Below are 24,983 nucleotides of genomic sequence, written 5' to 3' on the forward strand. Positions count from 1 at the left end.
CGGGCCGCGGCCCCTTTAAGGGTTTCACCTGTCGGATGCGGGCTCGCGGCGCGCGCGACCCGGAAGTGGAAGCCGCGGAAGGGGGGAGAGGTGGGGAGGTCAACCGGAAGCGGCGGCGGGGAGGGGAAGGATGCCGCTGCCCGTCCAGGTCTTTAACTTGCAGGTACGGGGCCGTCGCCTCCCGCCACCTCTGTTTCGCTGGGGGCTGCTGCGGCCGCGCTTGACCTCCTTCCCGCGCTGTGTCTAGTAGCACGGCCCGGCCCCGCCGTGGCCTTCGGGTGGCGCGGTGCGGCCTGCCCCTCGGCTCCGCGCCCGCCTCTCCCCTGTGGGGAGGGAGCCGCTCTCGGCCGGCCCGGGCTCGCCCTTTCGCCGGGCCTGCGTCGCTCCGGCCGCCGTTCAGGAGGGGCAGCGCCCAGCCGAGCGTCCCCCGCCGCCGCGGCGGCCCTCTTGCGTGGTTCTCGAGTTCTACGTGTGCCGTAGGTAGGGCTTGTGTAGCGGAGCGGGGTGTAACGAGGTGGCGGATGAAGAAGAGCCGAGGGTCTGCAGCACGGGGGAAAAGGCGCAGGAGCCCACAGCGGGTCGGTTGATATGCTGAGCCCGGACCTTAAGTAGCCGCACAGGTGATCCCTTTGCGAATTGACTGCCTGTCTTACCTTTAGTAGCCAGAGGGTTCTTTGTCAGTGCGTGGGGTTGTGGAAACTCGGGGTAGGATGTGGGGTAGTTCAGCATCCAGCTCAGCTTTTTGATCAGTAACAGATCCGTACTGCATCCCTTCCAGCAGTAGGTCACTCCCGAGTACAGCAGGAGACTTCAGCCTGAGTGCTGAGTGCCAGCTTGTCAGCTTGTATGAGGCCTTATAAAGTACCTTCCAGCAGGGCTCAGAGAATGTTGGGGAGTGAGCACTGTTTTATTTGCTTTATGAGTAGCTCTTAAGTAAACCTTGCATCTTGCTTCAAAAATAGTTGTCTTGAAAATGTCAGAACTTGGCATGTCTTGGTGGGAATTCCAGCCCCCTTGTGTTTTGCCATGTCTGGGAGTTGAGAGAAGTGCAGACTACAGCCTACCAGTGTAGCAGGGCACAAATAATTTTGTTCCACCAGCTGGAGTTGCTGTTAGTTTCTGTAACGCTGATTTCTAAGGAGTCCCTATGAGGTTTTTATTATGGAAGGCAAACAACCTAAAAAAAAAAGCATCCCCAACACAGTGTTTCTGATGTAAGAAAAGAGATAAAGTAGATAAAACTGAAAAAAGTAATGGTCTCAATATATGGTGACTTAAATGTTTTTTATGCAGTTTTCCTGAGTGGTGATCTGGACAATCAAACTCTTCTTTGCACCCTCCCTCCCTTTCCTTCATGCAGAGAGTAACAAACTAGGGAATGTACTTTTGTATGCTTGCTTTTGCTTCAGTTTTTGGGAGATTTCAAGCCATTGTTGAAATATGTGTGTGTTTGGTACGCACCAGTCAGTGAAAGAATAAATAGGCCATGGGTGAATACAAGATGCATCAATTTTTAGAGTTAGGAAATTTGGGTCTGCCCTGTTCCTCCTCATCAAAAAAAACCCCAAAAAACCCCACCAACCCAACATGCAAACCCCTCAATCTTTGATTGCTTAACAGACAGCAAATTCAATAAAAACATGGAAATAATTTGGTGTTGGTGGGGGCAAGGTGTTGTCATTTTTGTCCTTTCTAAGGTCCACTTATGCAATTTACCCCAAACAGGTAATATCTGTGTGTATTTGGCATTTTATAAGAAGACATTCAACTTGGTTTTCCTGAGGTTGAATTGGTAACACCGAGGGGGAATGTTCAGCACACTTTTGACCAGGAGGAGGAGAAGTATTTTGTGCTAGCATACCAACTTTGTTTGTGGGACTGCATAGTAAATTGGTCTTAAATGGGAGCCTGCGCAGGTATTGAATTGATGCAGTTGTACTGAGGTCACTCTACTGGTATGATTCCTCATGTGGGTCAAAGCAGTGCAAGTTATACTGGGAGAATAAAATTCTGTTGTTCCTGAAAAAGGGAATCTCCCTAAACAGTTGGACTCGGATAGCTATAGTAGGATAGTTCAACTAATGGTAACTTTTTCTAGTGCAGATAAATTTTTTCCCAGTGTTTGGTAGAAAGTGTGGAATTGCCATTCTTCATTCTGTTCTTTACTTTTTTTAATACTTCTAAAAATTGTTGTTGTCTTCCCTCCCCCAAATACTACTTTTAAGCATTAAAGTAGCTTTGAAAAGTTCTGGTGAGCTTTTTGGGTACTTTTTTACTTTGGGAGCTTCTTGAGTGGAGTATTAATGTCTGCTCTTGCTCAAGGGAGAGAAATGGAAAGTCATTTGGAATTTAGCATGCATGCTCAGGATACTTTGCGGAATCAGATTTATTGACCCTTTCACTTTCTTGCTTGATAATGTACCAAACAAAATAAAATGCTCTGTGCGAATGGTGAGCCTTAGTGCAGCTTGTTTTAGACAAAACATCATGCTGAGTACTGGTGTTGCTAGAGAAAGGTCCTAAACACATCTGAAGACTGAGGAATGTTTTTTAATTTTTAACATTTAATCTGTATTTAAGCAAGTCCTTAATAGATTGAATCACATGCTTGTTTCCTGCTCAAGTGTAGTAAGCTACTTTTGACCTCGTTTTGCTGTTTCAGGGTGCAGTAGAGCCCATGCAGATTGACGTAGATCCACAAGAAGATCAGCAAAATGCACCTGATATCAACTATGTGGTGGAGAACCCCACTCTGGTATGTGCTGGGTGGGGGCTAGTGGGTTACCTTTCTTGGGCATGGCCTCTTCCTTTAAGGCTTTTGAGAAGCTCTCTCATTTTACTCCTTGTCAAATTGTGATTTAGAGATTGATTCTCTTTAAAGCAAGGTGGGGTAAGAATAGCAGTGATCTTTTCTGTAGCTCCTTGTCACGTACTGACCTCTACTGCACCTCCCGAGATGAGAGAGGAATTGCTGTTCTGTGACTTGCTGTGTGCTGCCTGTTTGACAGCTTTTGTTCTGAAATAGTTTGTACATCTTTCATTGTTTGCGGAGACATCGTTCCTTTATTTTGAGGCTTGTTCTTTGAGGAGCAAGGCTCAGGTGTTTTAAGTACAGAATTCTTTCATTGTTCAATCCTCCGGAGACTGGCTAAAACCCTGTAGAGGCACAGAGTTACAGAAGACTATTTACTTATAGCAGTTTCTTCAATTTTGAGTTAATGAGAGATTTTGGCCAATTTTTATATGTCATCTCTGTAACAGTGAGAGGTAGGTGCTGCAGAAGAGAACAAATATGTTAATTGGAAAAAGTTAAAGCAACATTAGAATTGCAAAATAAAGCGTTGTTGGGAAGCTCTGGATCTCACATAACCTCTGAAGCTTTAATTTGTTCCTCTTGTCCCTGTGCCTTCTAACAGTTGTCACACGGTTAATTGTGTTTACTGCAGAGCCCTTTTTTTGTTGTTGTTGTTTTGTTTGGTTTGGGGTTTTTTTTGGTTGGTTTTGTTTTTTTCCAGCGTATGACCTGATACCTTGTTTGATTTCATTGCATTTCAATTCTGTTCTGAAACTAGAGTGAGGAAGCAATTATATTGTGACCTTTACGCCTCTGTTATTACTATGTTATCTAAGTCTGCCACAAAAATTAGTGACTTTCTTTTCACCCTAACTGATGTGAAGGACCATAATTCCCTTTTGACATTCAAAGAGCTGAGGAGTAAAATGAAATTACTCCGTGATTTTCAGGAGTATTGTGCACCGTCAGGCATGAAACTGTGGAAGAAAGAATGTTCCTGCCTTTGTATTTTTCAAGTTCTGTAGCAAATAAGCACGAATCCTAAATACAGATTTTCAGTGTGCACAGTCCTGTATCAGTCTCAGAGCAAGATTGTTCTTGCACAGAATCAGGCAACAATCACGTTAGGAAATGCTACTGTGACATCTGTAGTCATATCTTAATTTAGACGTATGAGGGTCAGGGAGTCAGACATGACACAGGATGCATATTAAGTGTGGACAGGCAGCCTGAATCTAATGTTTTCTTCCTGCCTGACTTTGCCCTGAACATTCTGCTACAGTAGTTTGCACATGTACTTCTGTCTTCAGGAGATCTCCCCGCAGTGCGGTATGGTATCTTTACTAGACATTTTGTGCTTCTCTTCTCCACCCCCAGACAAGGCTTAAAATCTGTTAAGTGTTCAGAATTTAAACCTCAGATCCTTCCTCAAGAGTAAGAGACCCTATTTGTTCTCAAATAAGATGTTGTAAGAAATTAGTATGAGCAAAAGAACGCAAATTGTCATATGGAAGCTATTTTTCAAGTAAAAACCATCTGGAATGGTTTTCTGATTTAGGAAATTTTGGCTCAAATGATGGAATCTTGACACAATTATTAACAGGCAATGTAACGGGTGCTTAAAGTGGGTGAGCTGATTAGCTTTAATGGACAGCATCACAACTGAAATAAAAAAATATGTAAATTGTAATGTACTGCATATTTCTGAGGAAGTTGCTAATGTTTGAAGAAAGCAGAAATGGAATAATCTTACCTGCTTTTTTATTTGTCTGAGCCATGTTGCCCTCCATGAAGGGGTCAGGACTGCAGGAAACACTTTGCAGGTCACGGTGCTGTAGCCTGATTTAGTGTTGCCATCTTTTCCTTCTAAGACCAGGTTTTGTTTGCAGGATTTGGAGCAGTATGCATCCAGCTACAGTGGTCTGATGCGAATTGAACGGCTACAATTTATTGCTGATCACTGCCCACAGCTACGGGTGGAAGCTCTCAAGATGGCACTGTCATTTGTCCAGAGAACTTTCAATGTTGATGTGTATGAAGAAATCCACAGAAAGTTGTCTGAGGCCACCAGGTACTAAGAGATCATGGGAACCTGGGGAGAGTTTTTGTTTGAGTTAAGACTAGTGTGCCACAGTGGGGGATGGTGCATGTGTATTGCTAGCGTGTTCATTATGCAACTTGCCTTTGCCCTTATTTGATAGCAATGAAATGTGTGTATTCAGGCCTAAGGTTTAATCTTTTTTAAAAGATTAAACACAGAAGACATTATCTGATTCTGAAGTCTCAGTGTTTTAAAAGGCTACAGTTAGATACTGAGGAGAGTTTAGTCCTTGTGACTGCTTCAAATATTAATGAACATGGTTGTCCTTTTTTAGTAGATTATGGACACAAAGCCTCTTCTAGATGCTTTTGTGTTCATAAATGAAAACCTTACCTAACTGTTTGCCTTGCCTTGGTATTTTTCCCCCCCTCCCCCTCCCACCCCCGCTGACAAGAGGTTTGCTGTTAAAGGTAGCCTGTGATACTTTACTTATCCATCCCTACTTTCTATGTGTTATTTTTGTTGCTATGCATATTTGTTGATTGCTTTTCTGTTTTGCCTTGGGAGTCTTTACCACTTATGTGTGACAGTATGTTTGTTCATTGTTTTCTTATATGTGAAAAGAACTGTTGGTAAAAAAAAAACAAACACAAACCCAAGAAAACCCACCCACAAAACAATAAAACTCAGAATATATCTTTCCATTTACAATATTAGAAAGTGAGCTCAATGTAAGCAGATACGTTGACCTGAGCGGAATGGAAAATGAAGTTGAATAGTATCTGTACAGTATAGCTTTGCTATGAAGCCATTGCAGTACAGCTGGGGAGAGAACTCATGAACATGTGCACCCTGTGTTGCGTGTACAGATGTTTGACTGGATTCAATGACTCTTTAGAGTTATTAAATACTTTTATAGAATGTAATATTTCATTGCAGCACTGTTAGTAACTTACTTTCAATTGATTTATAGAGCAGGTTGTTTCTTTAAAACTAGCAATGACTGACTTGTTAATAAAATACCTGCAGAAGTTCAGTAGGATAATTTTGAGAAGATCTGTAGACATCTGTGATGCTTATGTTGCTGTTCTTACTGGAAATCCTAGCAGTCATCATCTTTTTTCCCCACCATCCTTGTTTTCTCCTTGGTCTATTTTGTGTATGCAGTACTGTTTGTTAGGGTAACAGGGCCAGGTGCTTTAACAGACCTCTGTTTTGAAAAGTTTGCAGCATAATAGCCCCCTTTAAACTCTTTTCTTTCAGAGAACTGCAGAATACACCTGATGCTGTCCCTGATAGTGGAATTGAACCCCCTCCTCTTGACACAGCTTGGGTTGAAGCTACACGCAAAAAAGCTCTTCTTAAACTGGAGAAACTCGACACAGATCTGAAAAATTACAAAGGGAACTCCATCAAGGAGAGTATCAGGTGAGATGCAGAAGGCTCTGCTGGAGCAAGGAAGAGCATTTTGCTCCTCCAGGCACCTTACACAGGATGTCAACTGCATTGAGTGCCTTAGGTCAGTGCGTTGAGTTACTTGTTTGGAACAAACTGACAGTGTCCTTTTCTGAGCACACAGTTCATTGGTATTTTAATTCCTGTGCTCCAGGAGAGGCCACGATGACTTAGGTGATCATTACCTTGACTGTGGGGACCTCAGCAATGCTCTCAAGTGTTACTCGCGAGCCCGTGATTACTGCACCAGTGCTAAACATGTTATCAACATGTGCCTCAATGTTATCAAGGTAGGAAGGTTTGCAGGAAAAATAGTACTTGGTGTTTTCTGATACCTGCTGTAAAGTCCACCTGTACTTTGCTCTGGTTACACCTTTTGTGTCTGCAATGATGCTGCTTATCTAAGTAACACCATTTATCCATGCATATTCTACACTGTTTCTGGCTCTCTACAGGTCAGTGTCTACCTCCAGAATTGGTCTCATGTTCTGAGCTATGTAAGCAAGGCTGAGTCTACACCAGAAATCGCAGAAGTAAGGTCCTGCTTTTTAACTTGCATGAGTTTTCCCTTGTTTTCTGTCTCCAAAATTTGTGAGACAGTTTATTCCTTTCCCTCTTTACAACTTGCTCCCTGTAAGACTCCATCTAACAGTCTGTTCTTCCTCTAATCCAGCCTCCTTGGCTGCTATACTATTTCTGTGGCGATTCATTGTTGCTTTTCTCTCACGATATGAGTGCAGGAAATATGACTCACTATTAAATCAGAGAGAATTCCCATCCTCAATTCTTGCCATATTCTTTCCCAAAACAAATAAGATGAAGTTATCTTTCTGTTGAGATTTGCAAGTTAATTATTAGGATGTAGTATCCCAAGGACAGTTATAATCAAAATGGGGTTTATGTTGCTTGCTCACTACTGCTTTTCCTTATCCTTTAGCAAAGAGGAGAAAGAGACAGCCAGACACAAGCAATTCTCACGAAACTGAAATGTGCAGCAGGTGAGTGAATCCTTCAGCTTCCTGTATTGTCTGCCCTGCCTGTTAGCTGTCTGTAGGGCTCGTTGACAACAGTGTGTGCTTGGTTTATTTTTTTCTCTCAGGTTTGACGGACTTTGTATTTTCTCATCAGAAATGCAAAATTTAATAAAGCTGATGAGATGGAACTGCTGACTTTTTTTTGCCATTTCTTTCTTCTCCCCAAGTTTCTTCAGAGAGGATGCCAGTGTGAGTCAGCGTAGTTCAATGGACACTAGATAGGAGTCAGAGAATCTTATTTCGCTTCAATAGTGAAGGCACTAGCGACTGTTTGGAGGCCTGTCCTACTCTCCAGATCTTACAATTTCTCCTGATTTGTATGCTATCACAAACTAAGGACTAACTTTTTCTGGTTCCTAGGCTTGGCCGAACTAGCTGCTCGGAAGTACAAACAGGCAGCAAAGTGTTTCTTGTTGGCATCATTTGATCACTGTGATTTCCCTGAGGTGAGGACCAAGAGGGAGCTGTGTGCAAGTCTTGGAGGGGATGTAATTCTTCTCAGTACTAGGTTGTTAAAGTCAGATATTGTAGTTATTTTCACAGTGCTCCTGTGTATTTTGGTGGTGCTGTGAACCGAGTGGTTGGGGGGTTTTTTATATTATTTTTTTTAAAAGTCTCTCTTCTTGGGTTCTTTAAATGATCTACTATAGATCACGTAGGAATTACCGGTGAGATTTATATATCTGTGTAGCTCAATCAAAAGACTGGCTGTTGGAATTGGTTTCTGCTCTCTTAGCAGTGATCAGTCACTCCTCAGGCTCTGGGTGAAGGCCTGAGAGCACACTGAGTGGTTCCACTAAATTTAACAAGGGCTAATCTTGTCACTGCATGAGAGACTGGGGTATAATACTTAATCCCAACCTCTTTCTCCCACCCCTGCACTCTCTCTCTCTCGCCACCCCCCCCCCCCCCCCCCCCCCGCCTCTCGCCACCCCCCCCTCCCCCTCTCTCTCCTGCCACCCTCCCAGCTGCTGTCTCCTAGCAATGTGGCTGTGTATGGTGGTCTCTGTGCCCTTGCTACCTTTGACCGTCAGGAACTGCAACGAAATGTTATCTCCAGCAGGTAGGCGATGCCTTGAGGGGAGTTTGTACTGGACATCTTTTGGGACATGGGATTTTGGTTGAGAGTGGATTCTGGTGGCCGTAATAGCTTTCTCATATAGCAGAGGAAGAATAACTGAGCCCTAGTTTGGCTTTAGCATTAAGTGATGTTTCACTGTCTAAAACACAGTGGTTAATCACAGCTGAAATTTTGGTAGCATAACAGAAGTTTCCAACCTGGGTCAAATCCAGCATCAACATAGCCCAATTTTCTGTCTCCATCAGCAGTCCATACCAGATATTAAATCAGAGGGTAAGAGCTCTACGGAAGGCAGCTGTAAGATAACATGTCTTCATGTTACCACTTGTTCTGGTGTACGTTAATCATATTAATAAAATGTAATAATTGTTAATACAACTTGCAGCTTAATATGATATATACAAGGTTAAGAGAATTAGTCTTTGGAAGAAAATGGATATTTGTGTGTCACAGATTGAATTACAATGATACTGAATTCTTGTCAGCTAAGTGTGTGGAAGCACAGATTTTAAATTTATGTGGAAAAAGGGTTGTTAGCCTGACTTGTATTGGCTGATTCATGGAGTGAGATCCCAAGGTTCAGAAATCTGTGGTGGAGAATTGGGAGAGCGCCAAGACAGTTGCATGCCTAACCTACCTATGGCATGCTGTACTTTGTGAAGGCTGTGAAAGGGAACACAAAGCTGGCCAGCACAGACTACAGTGCATTCATGGATGTGACCTATGTTTTCTGGTAGATCCTGATTTTGCCCTATTCCACCTCATTTTTTTGTTTTGTGTGGACAAACATTTCTAGTGCTTGGTTTATCAAAAGTCTTTTGCCTTCTTTCACCACAGCTCTGATGCTGTGCTGCATCTTGCTGTTTTACCAGCCCTGCTGAAAATGGGCTAGCTGGCCTGTTGGAGAGTAAATTCTTGGAATCTTCAAATGACAGTGAGAGTTTGTAACCTTGCAACTTGGAGTGATGAGGTTGCGGAGTATTTAAGTGGTGGGTTCCAGTGTCTGATTACTATCATCTTTATCTGTAGCTCCTTCAAATTGTTTTTGGAGCTGGAGCCACAGGTTCGCGACATCATCTTCAAGTTCTACGAATCTAAATATGCTTCATGCCTGAAGATGCTGGATGAGATGAAGGTGAGCTGCAAGGGAGCAGTGCAGAACAGACCCTAAAAGTTCCCTTTGCCTAGCCTGTTGTAAGAAGCAGTGACTGTTAAAAGTAGCTAAGAAGCTCTTCTGTGTTTTCTGTCTCCTGATGTGATGAATGGAAATTGGGAGTAATTTAGCAGTGGAGGGTGGGGAGAAGTAAATATTTTAATATACTGCTAGTTCTTGTATTCAGTCTTGTTTTATGGTATTGTCTTGCTGTAGTGTAATATCCTTAAGTTTTAAGTATATACACATAGATGTTTCAGAACATAGGAATATATATTTTTCAAGGCTGCTTCTCGGGTTCTGATGTGGGTTTTTTTGCACAGGACAACCTGCTGCTGGATATGTACCTTGCACCTCATGTCAGGACACTTTATACTCAGATTCGAAATCGTGCCCTTATCCAGGTAATTGTTCCTGTAATCCTGAGCAGTGAGACAGGCCATCTCTTTGTAATTGCTTTTTCTATGTTTTTTTGGAGAGCAGGGAGTACCTTTGGCAACTTAATACTTTCTTCTTCCTAGTACTTCAGCCCCTACGTATCGGCAGATATGCGCAAAATGGCCACTGCTTTTAATACCACAGTGGCTGCTCTGGAAGATGAACTTACTCAGCTGATCCTGGAGGGACTGATCAATGCCAGAATAGACTCACACAGTAAGGTGAGTGCATCTGAGCCGCAGATTATAGACTGGACAGCTGTACTAAGATCAGAAACTCTCCATTCCTGGGACGCTTCAAAATTGCATTCATCTGTTGTGACTCGTATTTTCAGTAGGGCTGATCTGTGTGTAAACTCAGGTTCCGTGATACCTCAGCTTTGTTCCCTTGTGCAGAAGGGGCTTCCCACTGTGCAACCCTGTCCTAGCTCCTGTGTACAGTTCTCTGTGTTGGTTACAGATTCTTTATGCTCGAGATGTAGATCAGCGCAGCACAACTTTTGAGAAATCTTTACTAATGGGCAAAGAGTTTCAGCGACGTGCCAAAGCTATGATTCTGCGAGCTGCAGTCCTCCGCAACCAGATACATGTCAAGGTATGGGCATGTTAAATGTGGGCTTTGACACAGTGTTAAGGTTTTAATTTTTTTTTAAAAAAACTGAAACTATAGAAGTTGTTTAATTGAAGATTCTGGAGGGGAATGGATTTGGCGTGCCCACGACTGGACAAATTCTCACAGTAGTAACTACTGAATATATAAGGAACAAGTGTTTCTAGCTAATACATTGACCTGCTTGTACAACACAGAATGTCCTTTGAAGTTTATCTGCTTGGGTTGATTCTAACTAATGCATTCCAACTAATTCTTGATACACGTATCTCTTATCAAAAGAAAGATTGTTTGAAGTGATTATTTTTAGTAGAGGAAGTAAAAAATGCATGAATTGCTTGGAGTATTCCTTCCATGATGCAGTTCCAAAAGAATGCCCTTAGGGGAGGATAGGCCATCTGCTACAGAATGTGTTAAATTCTGTAGTGTATTAATCTCTGTGGTCACTACATGCCAGATAGGATTCCACTTCTGGGGCCAACAGCACCTTGTACATGGTAAATAGAGTGGCTTAGAAGTTCCGGTTTTACTTTTTTAGGAACAATTCTCATGAACTGTAACTACAGAAGTTGTAAACACAACACTTTTGCAAAGCCATCATTATTTATGAGTTGGGGGTATGCTCTCCCCCTGCTGCTATCCTGCTGTGCTTCATTTGGTCTCTCAGGAAGCACTGTGCAGCATATTTACACATCACTAACTAGGATGTGTTTTGGTCTTGTTGCAGTCTCCTCCAAGAGAAGGTAGCCAAGGGGAGCTTACTCCAGCTAACAGCCAGTCCAGGATGAGCACCAACATGTGAAAAACTTCAAGCACTACCAAAAGAAATGGTCCCTCCAGGACTACCCAGTGTTTCACCCACTAACTGCTGAGCTTCACAAACTGTCCCTGTCTCCCTCACTTCTTGCTCGGATTGAGAGGGTCAGGGCTGATGGTGGATAATATGAATATTCCAATAACTTCAATTCTCCTTGAAAAGAAATTCTTTCTAAAAACAGCATCCCTGCAATGGGTCGTCATTTCAATTTTGGTAGAACATCTCTCTCTATTCTCCTTCTTCCACCACTTGAAAGAGCTGTCGGGTTATTCATACAGATGCTGATTTGAGAGTTTTTCAGCTGCTACTCGTTTTTCGTTTCAAAGCTGCAAAAATAGTGTTAAGCTGAATGGACAGGCATGATCTAAGATGAGTTTTGCTGGCCTGAAAATACTGCCTTGATTCTGAGCAATGCTGAGCTTTCTGTTTATTCCAGATAAACCTACAAGTGCATTGCTCTCAATTATGGAGGTAGAGTTCTGATAGGAGAGATTTCCTGTGAGAAACTCTTAATGATTTTTCACCTACACCAGAAAACATGGCAGTGCTTCCATGCAGTCACAGGCCTTTATTTTAGGGTGTTATGTTTACCTGGATCCAGGTTCTTTCTCTCTGATCTCTTTTCAAAGACCTGTTCCCTGATGTGTTTCCCACTTGTGCGTGACCTGGCTTTGGGGTTCAGTGTTACCATAGCAGTAAATCTCTACTTCATGCAAATATTGCTGTTTGTCCAGTCTTACTGCCATAGTGTGTGATGGCTTCCCAACATGTGCAGCAGTTGCTTCTGGTAGCATGGATAAATGACATAAAATACTACTCAAGTCCTGTGGAAGAGCTGAAAGCAGCCAGTCTAGGTGCCCGCTCTCCAGATGCATTTATTCTGCTTTTTCTTTTATAAAGGGGTTAAAGGTGGCAGCCCAGATGTGTGTGTTCTTTGTTAATGAAAGGAGATACGCACTGAATTTTCTGAAGTCACTGCAGCCTTGCATTCATCTAGTTCATAAGGCAAACTTAAGAATTTTGTTCCAGCCCTGGCTGGTCTGGCAACTGACTACAGATGTTACTGTTAACGTGTTAATGCTTTGCCCCGTGCCCCCCCTCCCCGCCTTTTACTTTGTTAGTAAGTTGTTATGTCTAGTGCATTAAATAGCAGGATTAAAAAGCTTCTGAGTATTTTGAGCTTTGTGTTAAAGTTGGGGTTTAGGTATTTTGATCTCAAGCCATTCATTTTTTGCTAAGCTTGATGACATTTTGTAGGCAATTGTATTTTGTTTTCTGATCTGGTTGGAGATGTGGCTTGGATGAACTGTGAAGAAAGTGCAATTTGAGGGAACATTCTAACAGCAAAGTTCCTGGACTGTGTTTGCACAGCTGTTAAATTGCAACAGTACTCTTTCCCTCTGGCTTTCCATGCTTTTTATGACTTAGGTGCTGAAAATGGAAGCAGTAGCTCCTGTGAGGTCTTTGGTTAAATGTCTTCTGTTTGGCATGGAAGAAGAAACCCATTTTTGAGGGGAGAAAGGAGAGAGCTAGTTAATTAAGAACTTTGAGTCAGGTATCGCTGATGGCCAGTTTAGTGAGAAAGGCAAGATGAGTCCTGGACATCCCTGTAGAAATGCTGGGAAAGTCACTTCGATGCCTTCTGCTCATGCTGAAGGAAAGTCATCCAGCCCTGGTAATACTACTTAAACGTACTTTCTTCCCTAAAATGGGCTGCTGACACCATTTCTAAGGATAAGATCTTATGCTCTGCTCTTGTTAAGATCGTTTTGCAACCCAGTTAGGTGCACCATGTAAGCCGGCTATCTTTGCTTACACACAGCTTCCACACTCTTGATTTTATTAGATTACTTCTGTTCCTTCCTAGAGGCTTTCTGCTGGAGGAATCCTCAGTTGTAAATGGATGTCTGCAGCATGCTGACTTGAGAGTCTGCTCTGCCAGTTACTAGTTAGTGCTTGCCTGCTCGTGGGAGGTGGCTGGAAGAGAGTATCCTTTAGCAGTCAGCATGGAGCCCACGAGGTGGCAACAGTAGTTTCCAGATCTTGCTGTGGCCCGAGGCAGTGCCGTAGCTGGGGCAAAGGCGATGAGTTTTGTCTCTCCAGACAATGCTTACAACCTCTTTTGGACAGATAGGGCATTTGTCTTTTATTGCTTAGTTCATAGGCACTGTTCAAGCATAGTGTATGCTTTTGTATGGAATTATCGGCATGTAATTCTTTCCTTTAGCCTGTGAAATAAGCTACTGTTGCTTGTAGATGTGAGTCAGGCCTGTCCAGTCATATTTCTTTTAGACATTGTTCAATGCCTGCTTCAGTCCTAACTACCCACCAGTCCAAAAATTAGGAAATAAAAGACAGCACAGGTATAGTTCTTTGTAACTTGCATTGATAAGCATTTTCCTCCAATGAAATATTATTCTTACCTTAAATTTCTAGGTAATTTCCCAAGTAATAAATGGGAAGATAGTGATGAATGAATTGTGATTCCCTGTAACCAGCAAGGTAATGCAGTGGATGAAGTTGTGTGTTGGTATGTCTAGGATATGTTCAGAGGAACTTAAGTGGATTTCTTTAACTTATGCTGCACCATTTTGTTGACAAGGAAGGAGATGGTGGTGGTAGGCCCTAACTGATGGTGTCATCATGCAGTGGAAATCATACACCTGACCTGGCTAGGGATAAAGGAAAAACAGTTGGAAAGAACCTGGTTCTTTTGGTGAAGGCAGTTTTAACTAGCACAACTAGCTTTAGCGGTAATGTAAAAACTGCCACTGTGAGATTTGTGTTGGAGTAGTTGGGGACAATTGGTGAATATTTGGCCAAAACTTGGCCAACATAGTGGTCTGTATTGCTAAGATTTGTAGAGGGAGGCCTATAAGAAGGGGAGATCACATTGTGGCTTGGATTGTCACTGGGTGCAGCAGCATCTATGGGCTACTGTCATCTGAGAGACTTCAGTGGATGAGGGAGAAAGTAATAGAATTCTGTCTTTGCCCTGTGCCATGCATGTACGATCTGTGTGTTGGTATCTGGGACTCTGCCATGATGGTCTCAGCGTTACTTCCTAACTTAGTTGAAATCTTCAGCATTGTTCCATCCTCTGGACAACTCCCAAATCTGCCGCTGAATAATGTATTATTTCTGATATGTGCGATGTAATATAAACTCTTAGAAAAACAAATGAGGAAATGTTAATAGCAACGATGCTTCTGACAAAGACTCATTATGCATAGGCTGGTCAAGCATTTTTAAATTATTTTTTTTAAGAGTAAAGTCTCAGCCAACTTAATTTGGCTATTCAAGGTTCTTATGCAATCTCCTTCATTACTTTTTCTGTGAAGCAGATAACAACTGGGGAGCAGTGTGCTCCACAGGGCAGTGCTCTTAGTATTTTCTGTGCTACCCCCTTGTGAGAGCTGAGACTAATACAAGTCAGCATTTCATTTTTTTCAATAGTCCATCAGCTGAATTTGCAGTAGGGTGAAAAATACCAAATTGGTATGGAACTGACTTCAGCTTATCTCTGATGCTGTCAGGGTGTAAGGGATGAATTACTCTGTGCTTTGCAAATGAGCTTTGTACTTCAACTGATAGTAATTTGGCTTCTCTGTTCTATGGATCTGAATTCCGTTCAACATTTCATAGGTTCTGATAGAAAAACCTAGCTTAAGATTATCTTATAGGATAACTTGATCAGGCTAAATTAACTAGATAGGGAACAGAAACTGGCTAATAGGTTATGTCAACCTCTAAGAAATATATGAGATTCAGTAGTTAGAAGTTTGGTACAAAGTCATAATGCAAGTTAAGACAATTTCTTGATGACAGAGAAAGAATTCAAGCTTAGCCTTCAGCAGACTTACTAAAAGCTACAGACTGAAGGGTAGCTGCATTAGCAAGAGATGGTCTCATTCAAACAAGAATTCAAATGGCAAGATCTGAAAATCTGTCTTACGTGGTAGATCAGGCTAGGTAATCTTCTTGTCCTTGATCCCACAGATACAGCTGTTTCAGTCCTTTAATACTTGCGCAGCTATAGCTTTGATGATTATACTCCATGTGCCTGTAGTTTAACTGTGAAGTCTATGTGTACATAAAGTTTGTACCCTGTAAATATGTGCTGAGATCCAGGGTTTTCAATCTTTGTTTGGATGTACTTTTTGGTTTTTTTTAAAAAAAAAAATTCTCTGCTATCTCATCTTATAAGCTCTTTGCCAAATAAAGGCCATTGGTTTTCTTTTTGTTAGGTGAACTACTACTAATTCTTCTTGTGTGCCTCTGAAAATGGATTTAGATACAAGAATCTAAACTCCCTCAAACCTCGAGACTGAGGATCATTTTCACCATCATTCTATGTGCAGAGCACTGCCTTTCCTCCCGCTACTCCCATTACAATTAAATAATGTATATCTTCTTGAGGGCCTGTGAAACAAACAAAATAGGACATTACATTGCTGAATTGGCAGGCTACAATTTTTTTTATTAGAGATAAACAGGATAATTAGTATATTGCCTAGCCTGAAAGTAATCCCTAGGTAGTGTAGGTGCAGGTGTGCCCAGCATGAATGGCAAATGGCTTGGCTTTGCTCATGTTGCAATAGTGCCTCCTCATTCACAGGCACTGTTTATTAAGAAACTGATATAGTGGTCATCTTTACCTTATTAATTGCAAGGTTATAATATTCTAGAATGTCTGTTGAAAGTTCAGGTTGAAACTTTTTTTTCCATTAGCATGGTGACTTGTAGCTAGATGCATAAAGGGAGTTTTGTGTTGCAGTGCCTGACTGAACAGTATTCCAGTCCTGCATTAGGAGCGCTGCAGTCTTCTGCCATGTCATGGGACAGAAGCTAACAAGACAAGCATGTATCTATCTGCATTGCCTATTAATCAGTGCCTTGGGAGAGGGGGTGGGGACGAATATGCTTTAAACACTGATTCTGTATAGAAATGTGTCCAATCAGCATTCCCAAATATAAGGCCATTCCTGAACTTAGGAGCCTAAAGCCAGCCTGATTCTTTCTTCACAGTGGTAAGTGATTCTGTACTCGAGAGATGTGTTCTAAAATCCCACTGTGTGGTCAAGAACATAACCCAAATCTCTCACACAGCACCAGTCCACTACTGCGTTCTAACAGTGGATGTTTCTCATGCAGATGCCTTTTCTGACTTTGTAAATTTTCTCTGGCGCAGTGAGCAGGAGAATGGCTGAGCTTTCTGATGTTTCTGGGAAACTGTAAACGGGAATGGGTCAGGTAAGCAGTCTGAAATTCCATGGTAATGAACATCTAGCTTTTCATTAGAGGAGGAGCTTTTCAAACAGACCAGGGAACTCTGAATTATTTGACAGTTTTAAAGTGTATGCCAGTGCAAGGGAAGAAGTGGTCTGTTTCCGCAGGAGGCAGGAGATGTGGTTTCAAGCTTCCATCTTTAAATAAGGCAGAGAAGCATTTGTAAACTTGGTTCTCCCACACTAATCACTGGACTGTTTGGTAAATGCCACACCCTTTTCCTCCCCCTCGGTTTCTGTGCTAGTTCCAATTCACAAGGTGAGCTAGAGTAACACCTACCCAGCTTAGCGTCTAAACTTGATCTGAATACAAGGGTGGTTAGAAATTATGAAAGCTGATGAAAGTCTTGGTTAACAAGCTGATTAAAGTTGGAAGATGCTATTCCGAGAACATCATGGAAAATATTTTGTTAAAGTAGCAAGCAAATGAAATGGGAAGACTCAGTACGAGAGTTTGAACTACTTTTATTGTCATTATCTGTAGAAAGCCATAGCTAGATGTTAGGCAGCATTTGAGTCTGGCCTCCAAATGAGTATGAAGTTCTTGCCTCTTGTGGCCCTTCTAGAGGACTTGGTGTGAATTAATGGGAATGGCGAGATAGAAGCTAGCTACATGTAGACAAATGGCCAAAAATGGACAAATTAAGATGCAGGTGGTCATGTGACAGGGAGGGTGCCTGAAGAAACAGCATGGAAATGGTGAACTCAGAATGGGAGAAAGTGAGCACAAGGGTGATTGATGTAAGGGCAGGCCACAGCCTCTGCTTCACATATGGTGCTCCGCTTAGTGATCTGTTAATCTTGCTCATGGGCTCTCTGTTATTAATGCTTTGAGAACATTTCTCCATGGATTAAGTAAGTCTACAGCTACTAGTAGTTACGGGTGTTTTGTGAGCATGCTGTTCCAGTCCGTGTATGAGCTTATGACTGTAAACTATAGCATAGTTTGTAATGCAGGTTAGGAAATGATCTTGCCAGGGCTCAAGGGTGCATGTGTACATCTGTATGCATGCACACACACAGACACACACATGGGGATTGGTTATTGAGCCATCAAAACAAACATGTTAAAAGTTGTTTATAAAATAATCAGGGCATGCTGTTATCTCCCGATTCCTTAAAATGCTGTGTTTCTGTCATTAAAAAAAAAAAAAAAGTCTTGAGCCCCTCTCTTGATTGGGGGTGGGGCAGGGAAAGGTCTTCCCTATTTTCAGAAATGCATGGTTTCCTGACTGTGGGGGCACTTTTGGGTTATGATTTATTACAGTTCAGTAATCTTTCTTTTCCATGGCAAGAGCCCTTATGCACTGAGAAGACACCTTGCCAGCGCTTTATGCACACCTGCTGTGCTGGGCTTCCTGCTCATTTCCTTTCAGACCCAGCGTAACTTCCAAAAGGGAATATCTGCCATTGGGATTCTAGGAAAATAAATGTCAGCCAGATGAGGCATCAAGGAAAGAATATAAAAGTGTTCTGGCTCCTGTCCTCCCAGTTGTGCTCAAAACAGCTATACCATGTCCAGCATTGATGCCAAATGATCTATTTTTATTTTACATTTGGGCAAGGTACACCAAATCGGCGCCAGTCTGTAGGTGTTGTGTTGCACAGGCTGAATGCAAGAACACATAGCACCAGCTGAAATAGGATAAGCTGTTTTGCTTGTGAAATGAAGCAGCCCTTCGCCCAGCAAACCCTCAAACCATCAGTGGGTCAGAACTATAGACCAGAAAGTGGTAACACGGAGTATCCACTCAGAATACATTACATACTATAAGATGGTCACCTTGCTAGACATGGTGTTGGCATTTTGCTTGCTTTATTTCATTATAAAACTGACAGCTAGACCACAACATAGTTTCTTGTTACTGCCAGTACAGTGCTACAGTAGGCTGTTAGAAAAACGTTGGGCTATGCACCAGCCTGGAATAAATTAAAAAAAATATAATTAAGACCAGTTATGAATAAAACCTGCCTCCATGGAGGCAAACTTACTGGCTTAAAACAGGCTGGTGTAGTCTAGCAAGCAGACCGCGCTTCTAAGCATGTGCCACATCTTCCTGTGTGAAGCAGTGGTTTGGTGGGCTGGAAGCAGGTGCTTGGGCAGTGCCACAGCTGGGACCCACAGCCCTCAGACCTGGCTCTCAGTAGCAGGCAAGCCGGCTTAGATGGGCTGGAGTGGTTCCTCAGGACCCAGGCACATAACTGCTGTTTCTTCCTTCTCCTACTCATTTCCCCCCACCCCCTGAGCTTCCCCCTGCTGCCTCCATTCCCTTTGGAGGAACAGTAGTTTAAAAGACCTGCTAATTTTAGAGTTAAAGGCTTTGGTCCTACACAGGGCTTGTTCACAACATGCTAGCTTTGCCAGACTAGGCACAGCCAGACTGTTGTACTGGCCCCACAGTGCATCATCACCTTGCTCCCCTCAGCAGGCTCCATGTGACAAGGCAGTGTGAAGAGACCTGCTGCCCTCATGGTGCTAAGGGGCCAGGGCAGGCTGCAGCACAGGTCCTCTGCAGGGAACAGCCGCATGCTCTGCAGCACAGTCACTAAGCATGCAGTGAAGTAAATGCCAGAGGGAGGTAAATTGTCAAAGCGAGCTAAACTTTTATTTGTTCTAGCTTAAGCCTGGGGTGGCTTGGCTTCCATTTCTTCAGTCTATTGAACAGCTGCATACCAGTGCTGATTGATTGATTATTTTTTTTTTCTTTTTTGCTGCTGGCATTCTGTACAGCATACTGTATGCTGGCAAGCTACACTGACTGAGTGCTTAGGAGACACACAAAGCCCACAGGGAAGAGGGTAAAAGCCAGGCAGGGGTCTTGCATGTGTAAACCTGCATGTGGTTTTGACATGGCTCACAGAATATATCAGGTGGGAAGGAGAAAGAATGATGATATAATTAAGTACAAGTCTTTGTCAAGGGAGAGGTTCGTGAACTTGGTTCTAACTTGGCATATAAATTCAGACAACCCTCTATTAAAATAAGAGTTTCCATTTTCCCCCAACCTTTGGCTCATGGAAGACTGTAAAGCTTTGTCATACTGTGTTAAAACAAATAATTGTGTATTAACCATGTGGTTATAGCAAAAGCTTATAGTTTTACATTCACTTTTTCAAAGTGCTGTAGATTGCTTCCTGCGTTGAAAACATGGCCTACTGAAACTCAGAGAAACATGACGTTTTCTATTAGAGAAGTCTTTGACATCCCTATTTTTAGTGTACCAGAAGGCTGTTCTAATACAAGAAATTGTTTCCCCAGTATTAAAAACAGGACATAAAGGGTTAATGAACATACAAGAGGCTGATTGTGATGGCAGCTTCTACAGGTTGCCCCCCACCCAAAAATGCAGCACTGTCAGTCTTGAAAACACAGCATGAGAAATTTAATTGCATCCTTTTTATTTCAAATGCAGGTAATTCCCTGAGTAAGCAGCTTTTTACTTAAATAAAACTTTTCCAGAACTTAAAATAAACCTGTGGAACAAGTTCACACAGCTGATGGTGAGCTGGAGATGGCATGTTCTTTGGCCCAGGGAAGCAGAGGCCTGGCAGGAGCTCTTTAACTATTCACTTCCAAAGCTTCACACTGCACTGTCACCAGCCTCCTTCAGTACAGCAGTGTCCCCCACATCTACATCTCCTCTCCGACTGATCTCTGGGTTTTGAGTTACTCTTTGACTACTCTGCCAGGAAAGGGATTTTTCATATTTGGTCTTAAAAAGTAATCCATGACCTGAAGAAGCAAGGATGGGGGGGGGGGGGGGGAACAAAACAAAACACGAACCTGAAATGAGATGACCGCACTGGTAAACAGAACAGCTTATTCCTTAGTTACAAAGAAGGGGTCCTCATAGGCTGGAAACTATGCATCCCAAGGGTTTGGAAGCAGAAGAACTACCATACATAGAAGGAAAAGCAGATTTTAAAAATGTACTATGAAGTTTGAGATAGCTGTGTAAGTTGAATTTAACACACACTCCCCCCTAAACCAAAGATTAAGGTACTGAATATACATGGGAGATGAGACATTTGCTCAGTGGCTTGTGAGGAGAGCTGCACTCACCTGGACAGTCTGCTGTCTCCTTGAATGCTTGTTTCTTACAGCATCCTCGGCACATGTTAAATACACATTTACTGCCCTGGGTTGGAATTGGGGTGTAAAGAAGCTTGTATTGGTGAAAATTGAATTATTTTTTACTATAATAAGCAACAATACAGCTCTGCACATTCAGACCTACAGAAAAAAAGCCCCATGAACTCGTAGATTAGGCAGTCACACCTTGGTCTAATGAAGATGACAGAGTTGATGGCACATGGCGGGGGGAGCCCCAGCTATCAACTGTACATTGAGAACAAAAACTGCAAACAAGCAAACAAATTCCACATTCCACTTCTGCACATCAGTAATCTGTGGGGCAGCCCAAGTTACACAACACAAGCAGGCAAGTGCCGTAAGTGCTCTGGAACAAGTGTGAGTGTGCTGTAGTTCTCTGCAAAAGCAGTATGTGAAACAGTGCCTGACATGCTTGTGATCATCTGTAACTATGCCTAAAACAAATGTTACCACAGCAATTACTTCCCTACTTGCAGCATAAAATATACCTGAATATATATTAAAATACAATATAAGACCCTTAGTGGACAGCAGCATTTGAGCCTTGGGAGAGCTGACAACTTGGCTATACTGTACTGGGTGTCTGTGGTGCTTTGGCTCACACATGCTTCGCGATCTGGAGAAGCAGAGTTTTGTTAGGCATGTCTCCCTCCAGCCCAATTAAAAAATCCTTCATGTTTAGGGAGTCCTTGGCTGAATTTTTTTTTTTTTTTTTGCTTCTTTTTGTTCTCTCCCCATTCTACGACATAGCTTAGCTTGGAAAATAAAAAAAATAAAATATAGGCCCAGGCACAAGATTTCAAGGGCTGCCTGCAACATCACAATGATGCAAGAGCAAAACAAGAGAGAGACTAAGCCCACCTTCAGCCAGCATGGTTGACACACCAAGCTGTGTCACCTGGATTAGGTATGAAACAGGAGGGCTTTGAAAGCCAGCCAGGTGAATGCTCCGTTTTCCCAATAATGAACACAGCAAGAAAAATATTTTCTTCTGTAACTGCAGCTCCAAACGGAGCCCCAGCCTATTTCTAAGGTGCTGCAAGTGTTACAAAAGAGAGCAACACCACATGCTGTGTCCCTGTCTCCCCACCCCATAGCTGTAATGCTGATCTTTCAGCTACAACACAAAAATTACTCCTTGCATCTTACACGCTGCTTGTATGTCTGTGTGTACAGGTATATATTACCAGCAATAAACACACTCTGCTCACTGAGCTCAGTAATATCTCCCTGTCAAGGAAACAGTTGTGTTCCCCAATAGAAACCAAAAAAACCCTAATAAAAAAACCCCAATGAACTCTCTTCAAATATCAAATATTTAAAGTTTCATATATAAATTGTCAAATATATATGCTATACACAACCTGGAAAAGAGCTGCCTTGTTTAACATTGCTAATGATGAAAGTTGGTGTTAATCTGCTAGCAGAACTAGAGCTGAGAACGACTAGGTACTCAAGCTTGTTCTGATTCAGGGCAGAGATCCAAACCCAACAAAAAAAGAGAGCTGCAGATTGCTGCTCAATGCTCAGTACAGACTATACTGCGATGCTGTTTAAAGTATTTCTATTAGTACACCAATCACCACGCCAGTTACTCAGATTCTGAATTCTTGCAGAAAACCACCACCCCCACTAACCCCAGTAAAGAGGGATTTTGCTTTTAATTTCACAGTAGAATATACATGTGAAATCACTGGAAGTTTGGAGATTTGTTTCCAAGAGATCTCAGGAAGTTCATCTAGCTTACTCAACTGTCTTGGCAATAAATACCCTCAGCAGCAGTAAGACGGCACATTTTTTTTGGAAAGGCAGGCAAATGATCTCAAAGAACCTCATGTTAGTGATTCTTATGCAGCACCTTCACCTCAAAGATTGGTTACAGTTAATAGTTAAGAGGCTTTTGCCCAAGTATGGCCAACAGGCCCTGCTCAAAACATTTGTCTTTCATATAAGGCCCCTTCAAGTACTGAAAGGCTGCAATACGGTCTCCCCGGAGCCATCGCTTCCCCAGGCTGAACAATGCCAACTCTCTCAGCTTGTCCTCATAGAATAGGGGCTCCAGCCCTCTGATCACTGTTGTGGCTTCCTCTGGACCCACTCCAACAGGTCCGTGTCTTGCCTGTGCTGAAGACTCCAGAGCCAGACACACTGCTCTGACAGGGGGGTCTCACCAGAGCAGAGCAGAGGGGCAGAATTCCCTCCGTTGAACTGCTGGCCACGCTGCTTTCGATGCAGCCCAGGTTGCAGCGGGTTTTCTGGGCTGCGAGCCCTCATTGCCAGCTCACGTCTTGCTTTTCACCCACCAGGACCCCCAAGCCCTTCTCCGCAGGGCTGCTCTCAAGCCCTTTGTACCCCAATCTGTACTGATACTGGGGCTGCCCTGACCCACATGCAGGACCTTGCGCTTGGTTTTGTTGAACCTCATAAGGTTCACAGTGGCCCACTTCTCGAGCTTGTCCAGATCCCTCTGAATGGCTTCCTGTCCCTCAGGCATGTCAACTGCACCACTCAGCTTTGTGTCCTCTGTGAGCTTGCTGAGGGTGCACTTGATCCCGCTAGGTCATTGATGAAGGTAGTAAACCATACTGGTCCCACTACAGACCCAACAGACACCACTCGTCACTGATCTCCATCATTGACTGATCATCTCCATTGAGCCATTGACCACTACATGGTCATTTAATTTCCATTTAATGGAAATACTTTAATGGACACTGGCACTGACTTACCTTAGGGTTCCCACACTGATCACATTTTGCATATTTGGCTGGAAAAGAGAAAGAAACAGAGACCTGATTTCAGCAATGCTATTTTTATGTGGAAAAATAAAAAAAAAACCTCCAAAGCAACAAAAAAACCCCACAAAAACCCAGGCTTAGACAAAGCTTGGGTCTTTTCTAGCCAGAGAGAGACTCTTTTTGAAACAAAAATACAGTACCTCAAAGAACAGTGCAAAGGTAAAGATACTGTGATGTTATGAAGTGCCTCTAAGCTAAATCCAAACAGAAAATTTTAATCCTCAAGCCAAGTGTAAAAGAGGAGGACATCTGCTTGAAATGCTTAGGAAATTTCAATTTCAAATACTAGTGACATCTACAATTTAGTCTGTAAAGCATTTTGATCTTAAAAAGATGCTTATAGTGGATCAGTGACCTACTACTTTGATCCTTTCTTTACTAATTAAGTTAATTTGAATCACATTGCCCACTACTGAAATTTCCCAATAATCCCCCCTCTTTTTAAAGAGGTTTCTACAACTACACGAATGAGGAAAACAAATAGTGGCAATTTATGTCAAATGTGGTATCAGCAACTTTCCATGCATTTATGCCAATAAATGTAACTTACGTTTTAAAGATGGATCAAAGCTTTTATTTGGATTTCTTAACTTCTTTTTTTGTTTATTCTTTGACAGAAGCTCAGAATTTCCATCTTCCTCCTCTTCCAGAGCACGTTTCCCTCGCACGCCTTTTTCAGTCCCACTGGCTCCATTCTCCTTACATCTCTCCTTTGGCCTGAAACAGTGAATATCATTGTAGGTTGGCTGAAGGGAGGAAGCAGGTGCTCCCTGGCCACTATTCTGGTTTACAGAAATCCAGGTAAACTGTAAACTTTTACATCATGGCTAAATTACAAGGAAGTGTCATTGCCCTTAGAGAAGTGGAACAGAAAAACCTAACATTTTGGTTGACATTGGCTGCTAATAACAGACACGCTGTCAGATATATTGGTTGGAAAGTCAATGAAAGTTGGTCAGTTAAATTAGTTAGGCACCTGTTAACCCATTATTCCCAGGTTTTACTTAAATATCAATCTTGACACCCTCGTTCTCTTCTTCAGCCCAATTTTCACAACAGAAAGGGAATAACCTATCTGAAAAGGCTGTCCATACAACACATGCATCCTTTACAGAATACAATTTATTTCCCATCTTTGCTACCCTGGGCAGTTACCAGCAACATTTGTGCTACATATAACAATAAAGTACTGTCAGGAAGCATATTTCTTGCACATCAGGTTCTCTTTCTGATCTGCAATGGAATTCTTGGGTTTTACTTTCCAGAGAGAGAAAAATCTGAGGAGGATCTAAAGGAGATGAATATAATAAGCAACATCTCCATGACAAAGCAATAACCAGGAAAGAAGTCTTCACTTATTT

The 24,983-nt window shown here is 42.5% G+C and overlaps 2 protein-coding genes across 7 annotated transcripts in view; one reads left to right on the plus strand and one right to left on the minus strand.

Moving 5' to 3' along the window:
- Window positions 1–10: 10 nt before the first annotated feature.
- Window positions 11–15,680, plus strand: GPS1 (G protein pathway suppressor 1). Of its 3 annotated transcripts, none has more exons than XM_055794064.1 (14): window positions 57–163; window positions 2,663–2,755; window positions 4,684–4,865; window positions 6,099–6,263; window positions 6,445–6,580; window positions 6,746–6,823; window positions 7,228–7,288; window positions 7,685–7,770; window positions 8,293–8,387; window positions 9,435–9,540; window positions 9,882–9,962; window positions 10,080–10,217; window positions 10,456–10,590; window positions 11,333–15,680. In XM_055794064.1, the coding sequence occupies exons 1-14, from the start codon at window positions 131–133 to the stop codon at window positions 11,405–11,407; spliced, it is 1,464 nt and encodes a 487-aa protein (XP_055650039.1). In that variant the 5' UTR covers window positions 57–130; the 3' UTR covers window positions 11,408–15,680. The 3 variants fall into 3 exon arrangements, with proteins under 3 accessions (XP_055650040.1, XP_055650039.1, XP_027651876.1); XM_027796075.2 differs by lacking the exon at window positions 57–163 and adding an exon at window positions 341–480; XM_055794065.1 differs by lacking the exon at window positions 6,746–6,823 and having other exon boundaries at window positions 11–163.
- The window catches only part of DUS1L (dihydrouridine synthase 1 like), a 28,891-nt gene continuing 8,775 nt past the window's right edge, over window positions 4,868–24,983 (minus strand). Inside the window, exons 10-14 of one of the 4 annotated variants that reach the window (XR_008745528.1) lie at window positions 24,173–24,339; window positions 23,554–23,591; window positions 20,774–20,849; window positions 20,495–20,604; window positions 4,868–4,886 (exon numbers count right to left, since the gene is read on the minus strand). Coding sequence is in view for 1 of the 4 variants with exons in the window: in XM_055794059.1 (XP_055650034.1) it covers window positions 20,292–20,443; window positions 20,774–20,849; window positions 23,554–23,591; window positions 24,173–24,339 (433 nt within the window). In the remaining 3 variants the exon portion in view is untranslated. Of the gene's footprint in view, window positions 4,887–18,506; window positions 18,631–20,071; window positions 20,444–20,494; window positions 20,605–20,773; window positions 20,850–23,553; window positions 23,592–24,172; window positions 24,340–24,983 lie in introns of those variants that run through there. The other 3 variants (XR_008745527.1, XR_008745526.1, XM_055794059.1) reach the window with 3 other exon arrangements.

This window comes from Falco peregrinus, chromosome 2 (assembly GCF_023634155.1).
Source record: "Falco peregrinus isolate bFalPer1 chromosome 2, bFalPer1.pri, whole genome shotgun sequence".
Lineage (NCBI taxonomy): Eukaryota > Metazoa > Chordata > Aves > Falconiformes > Falconidae > Falco > Falco peregrinus.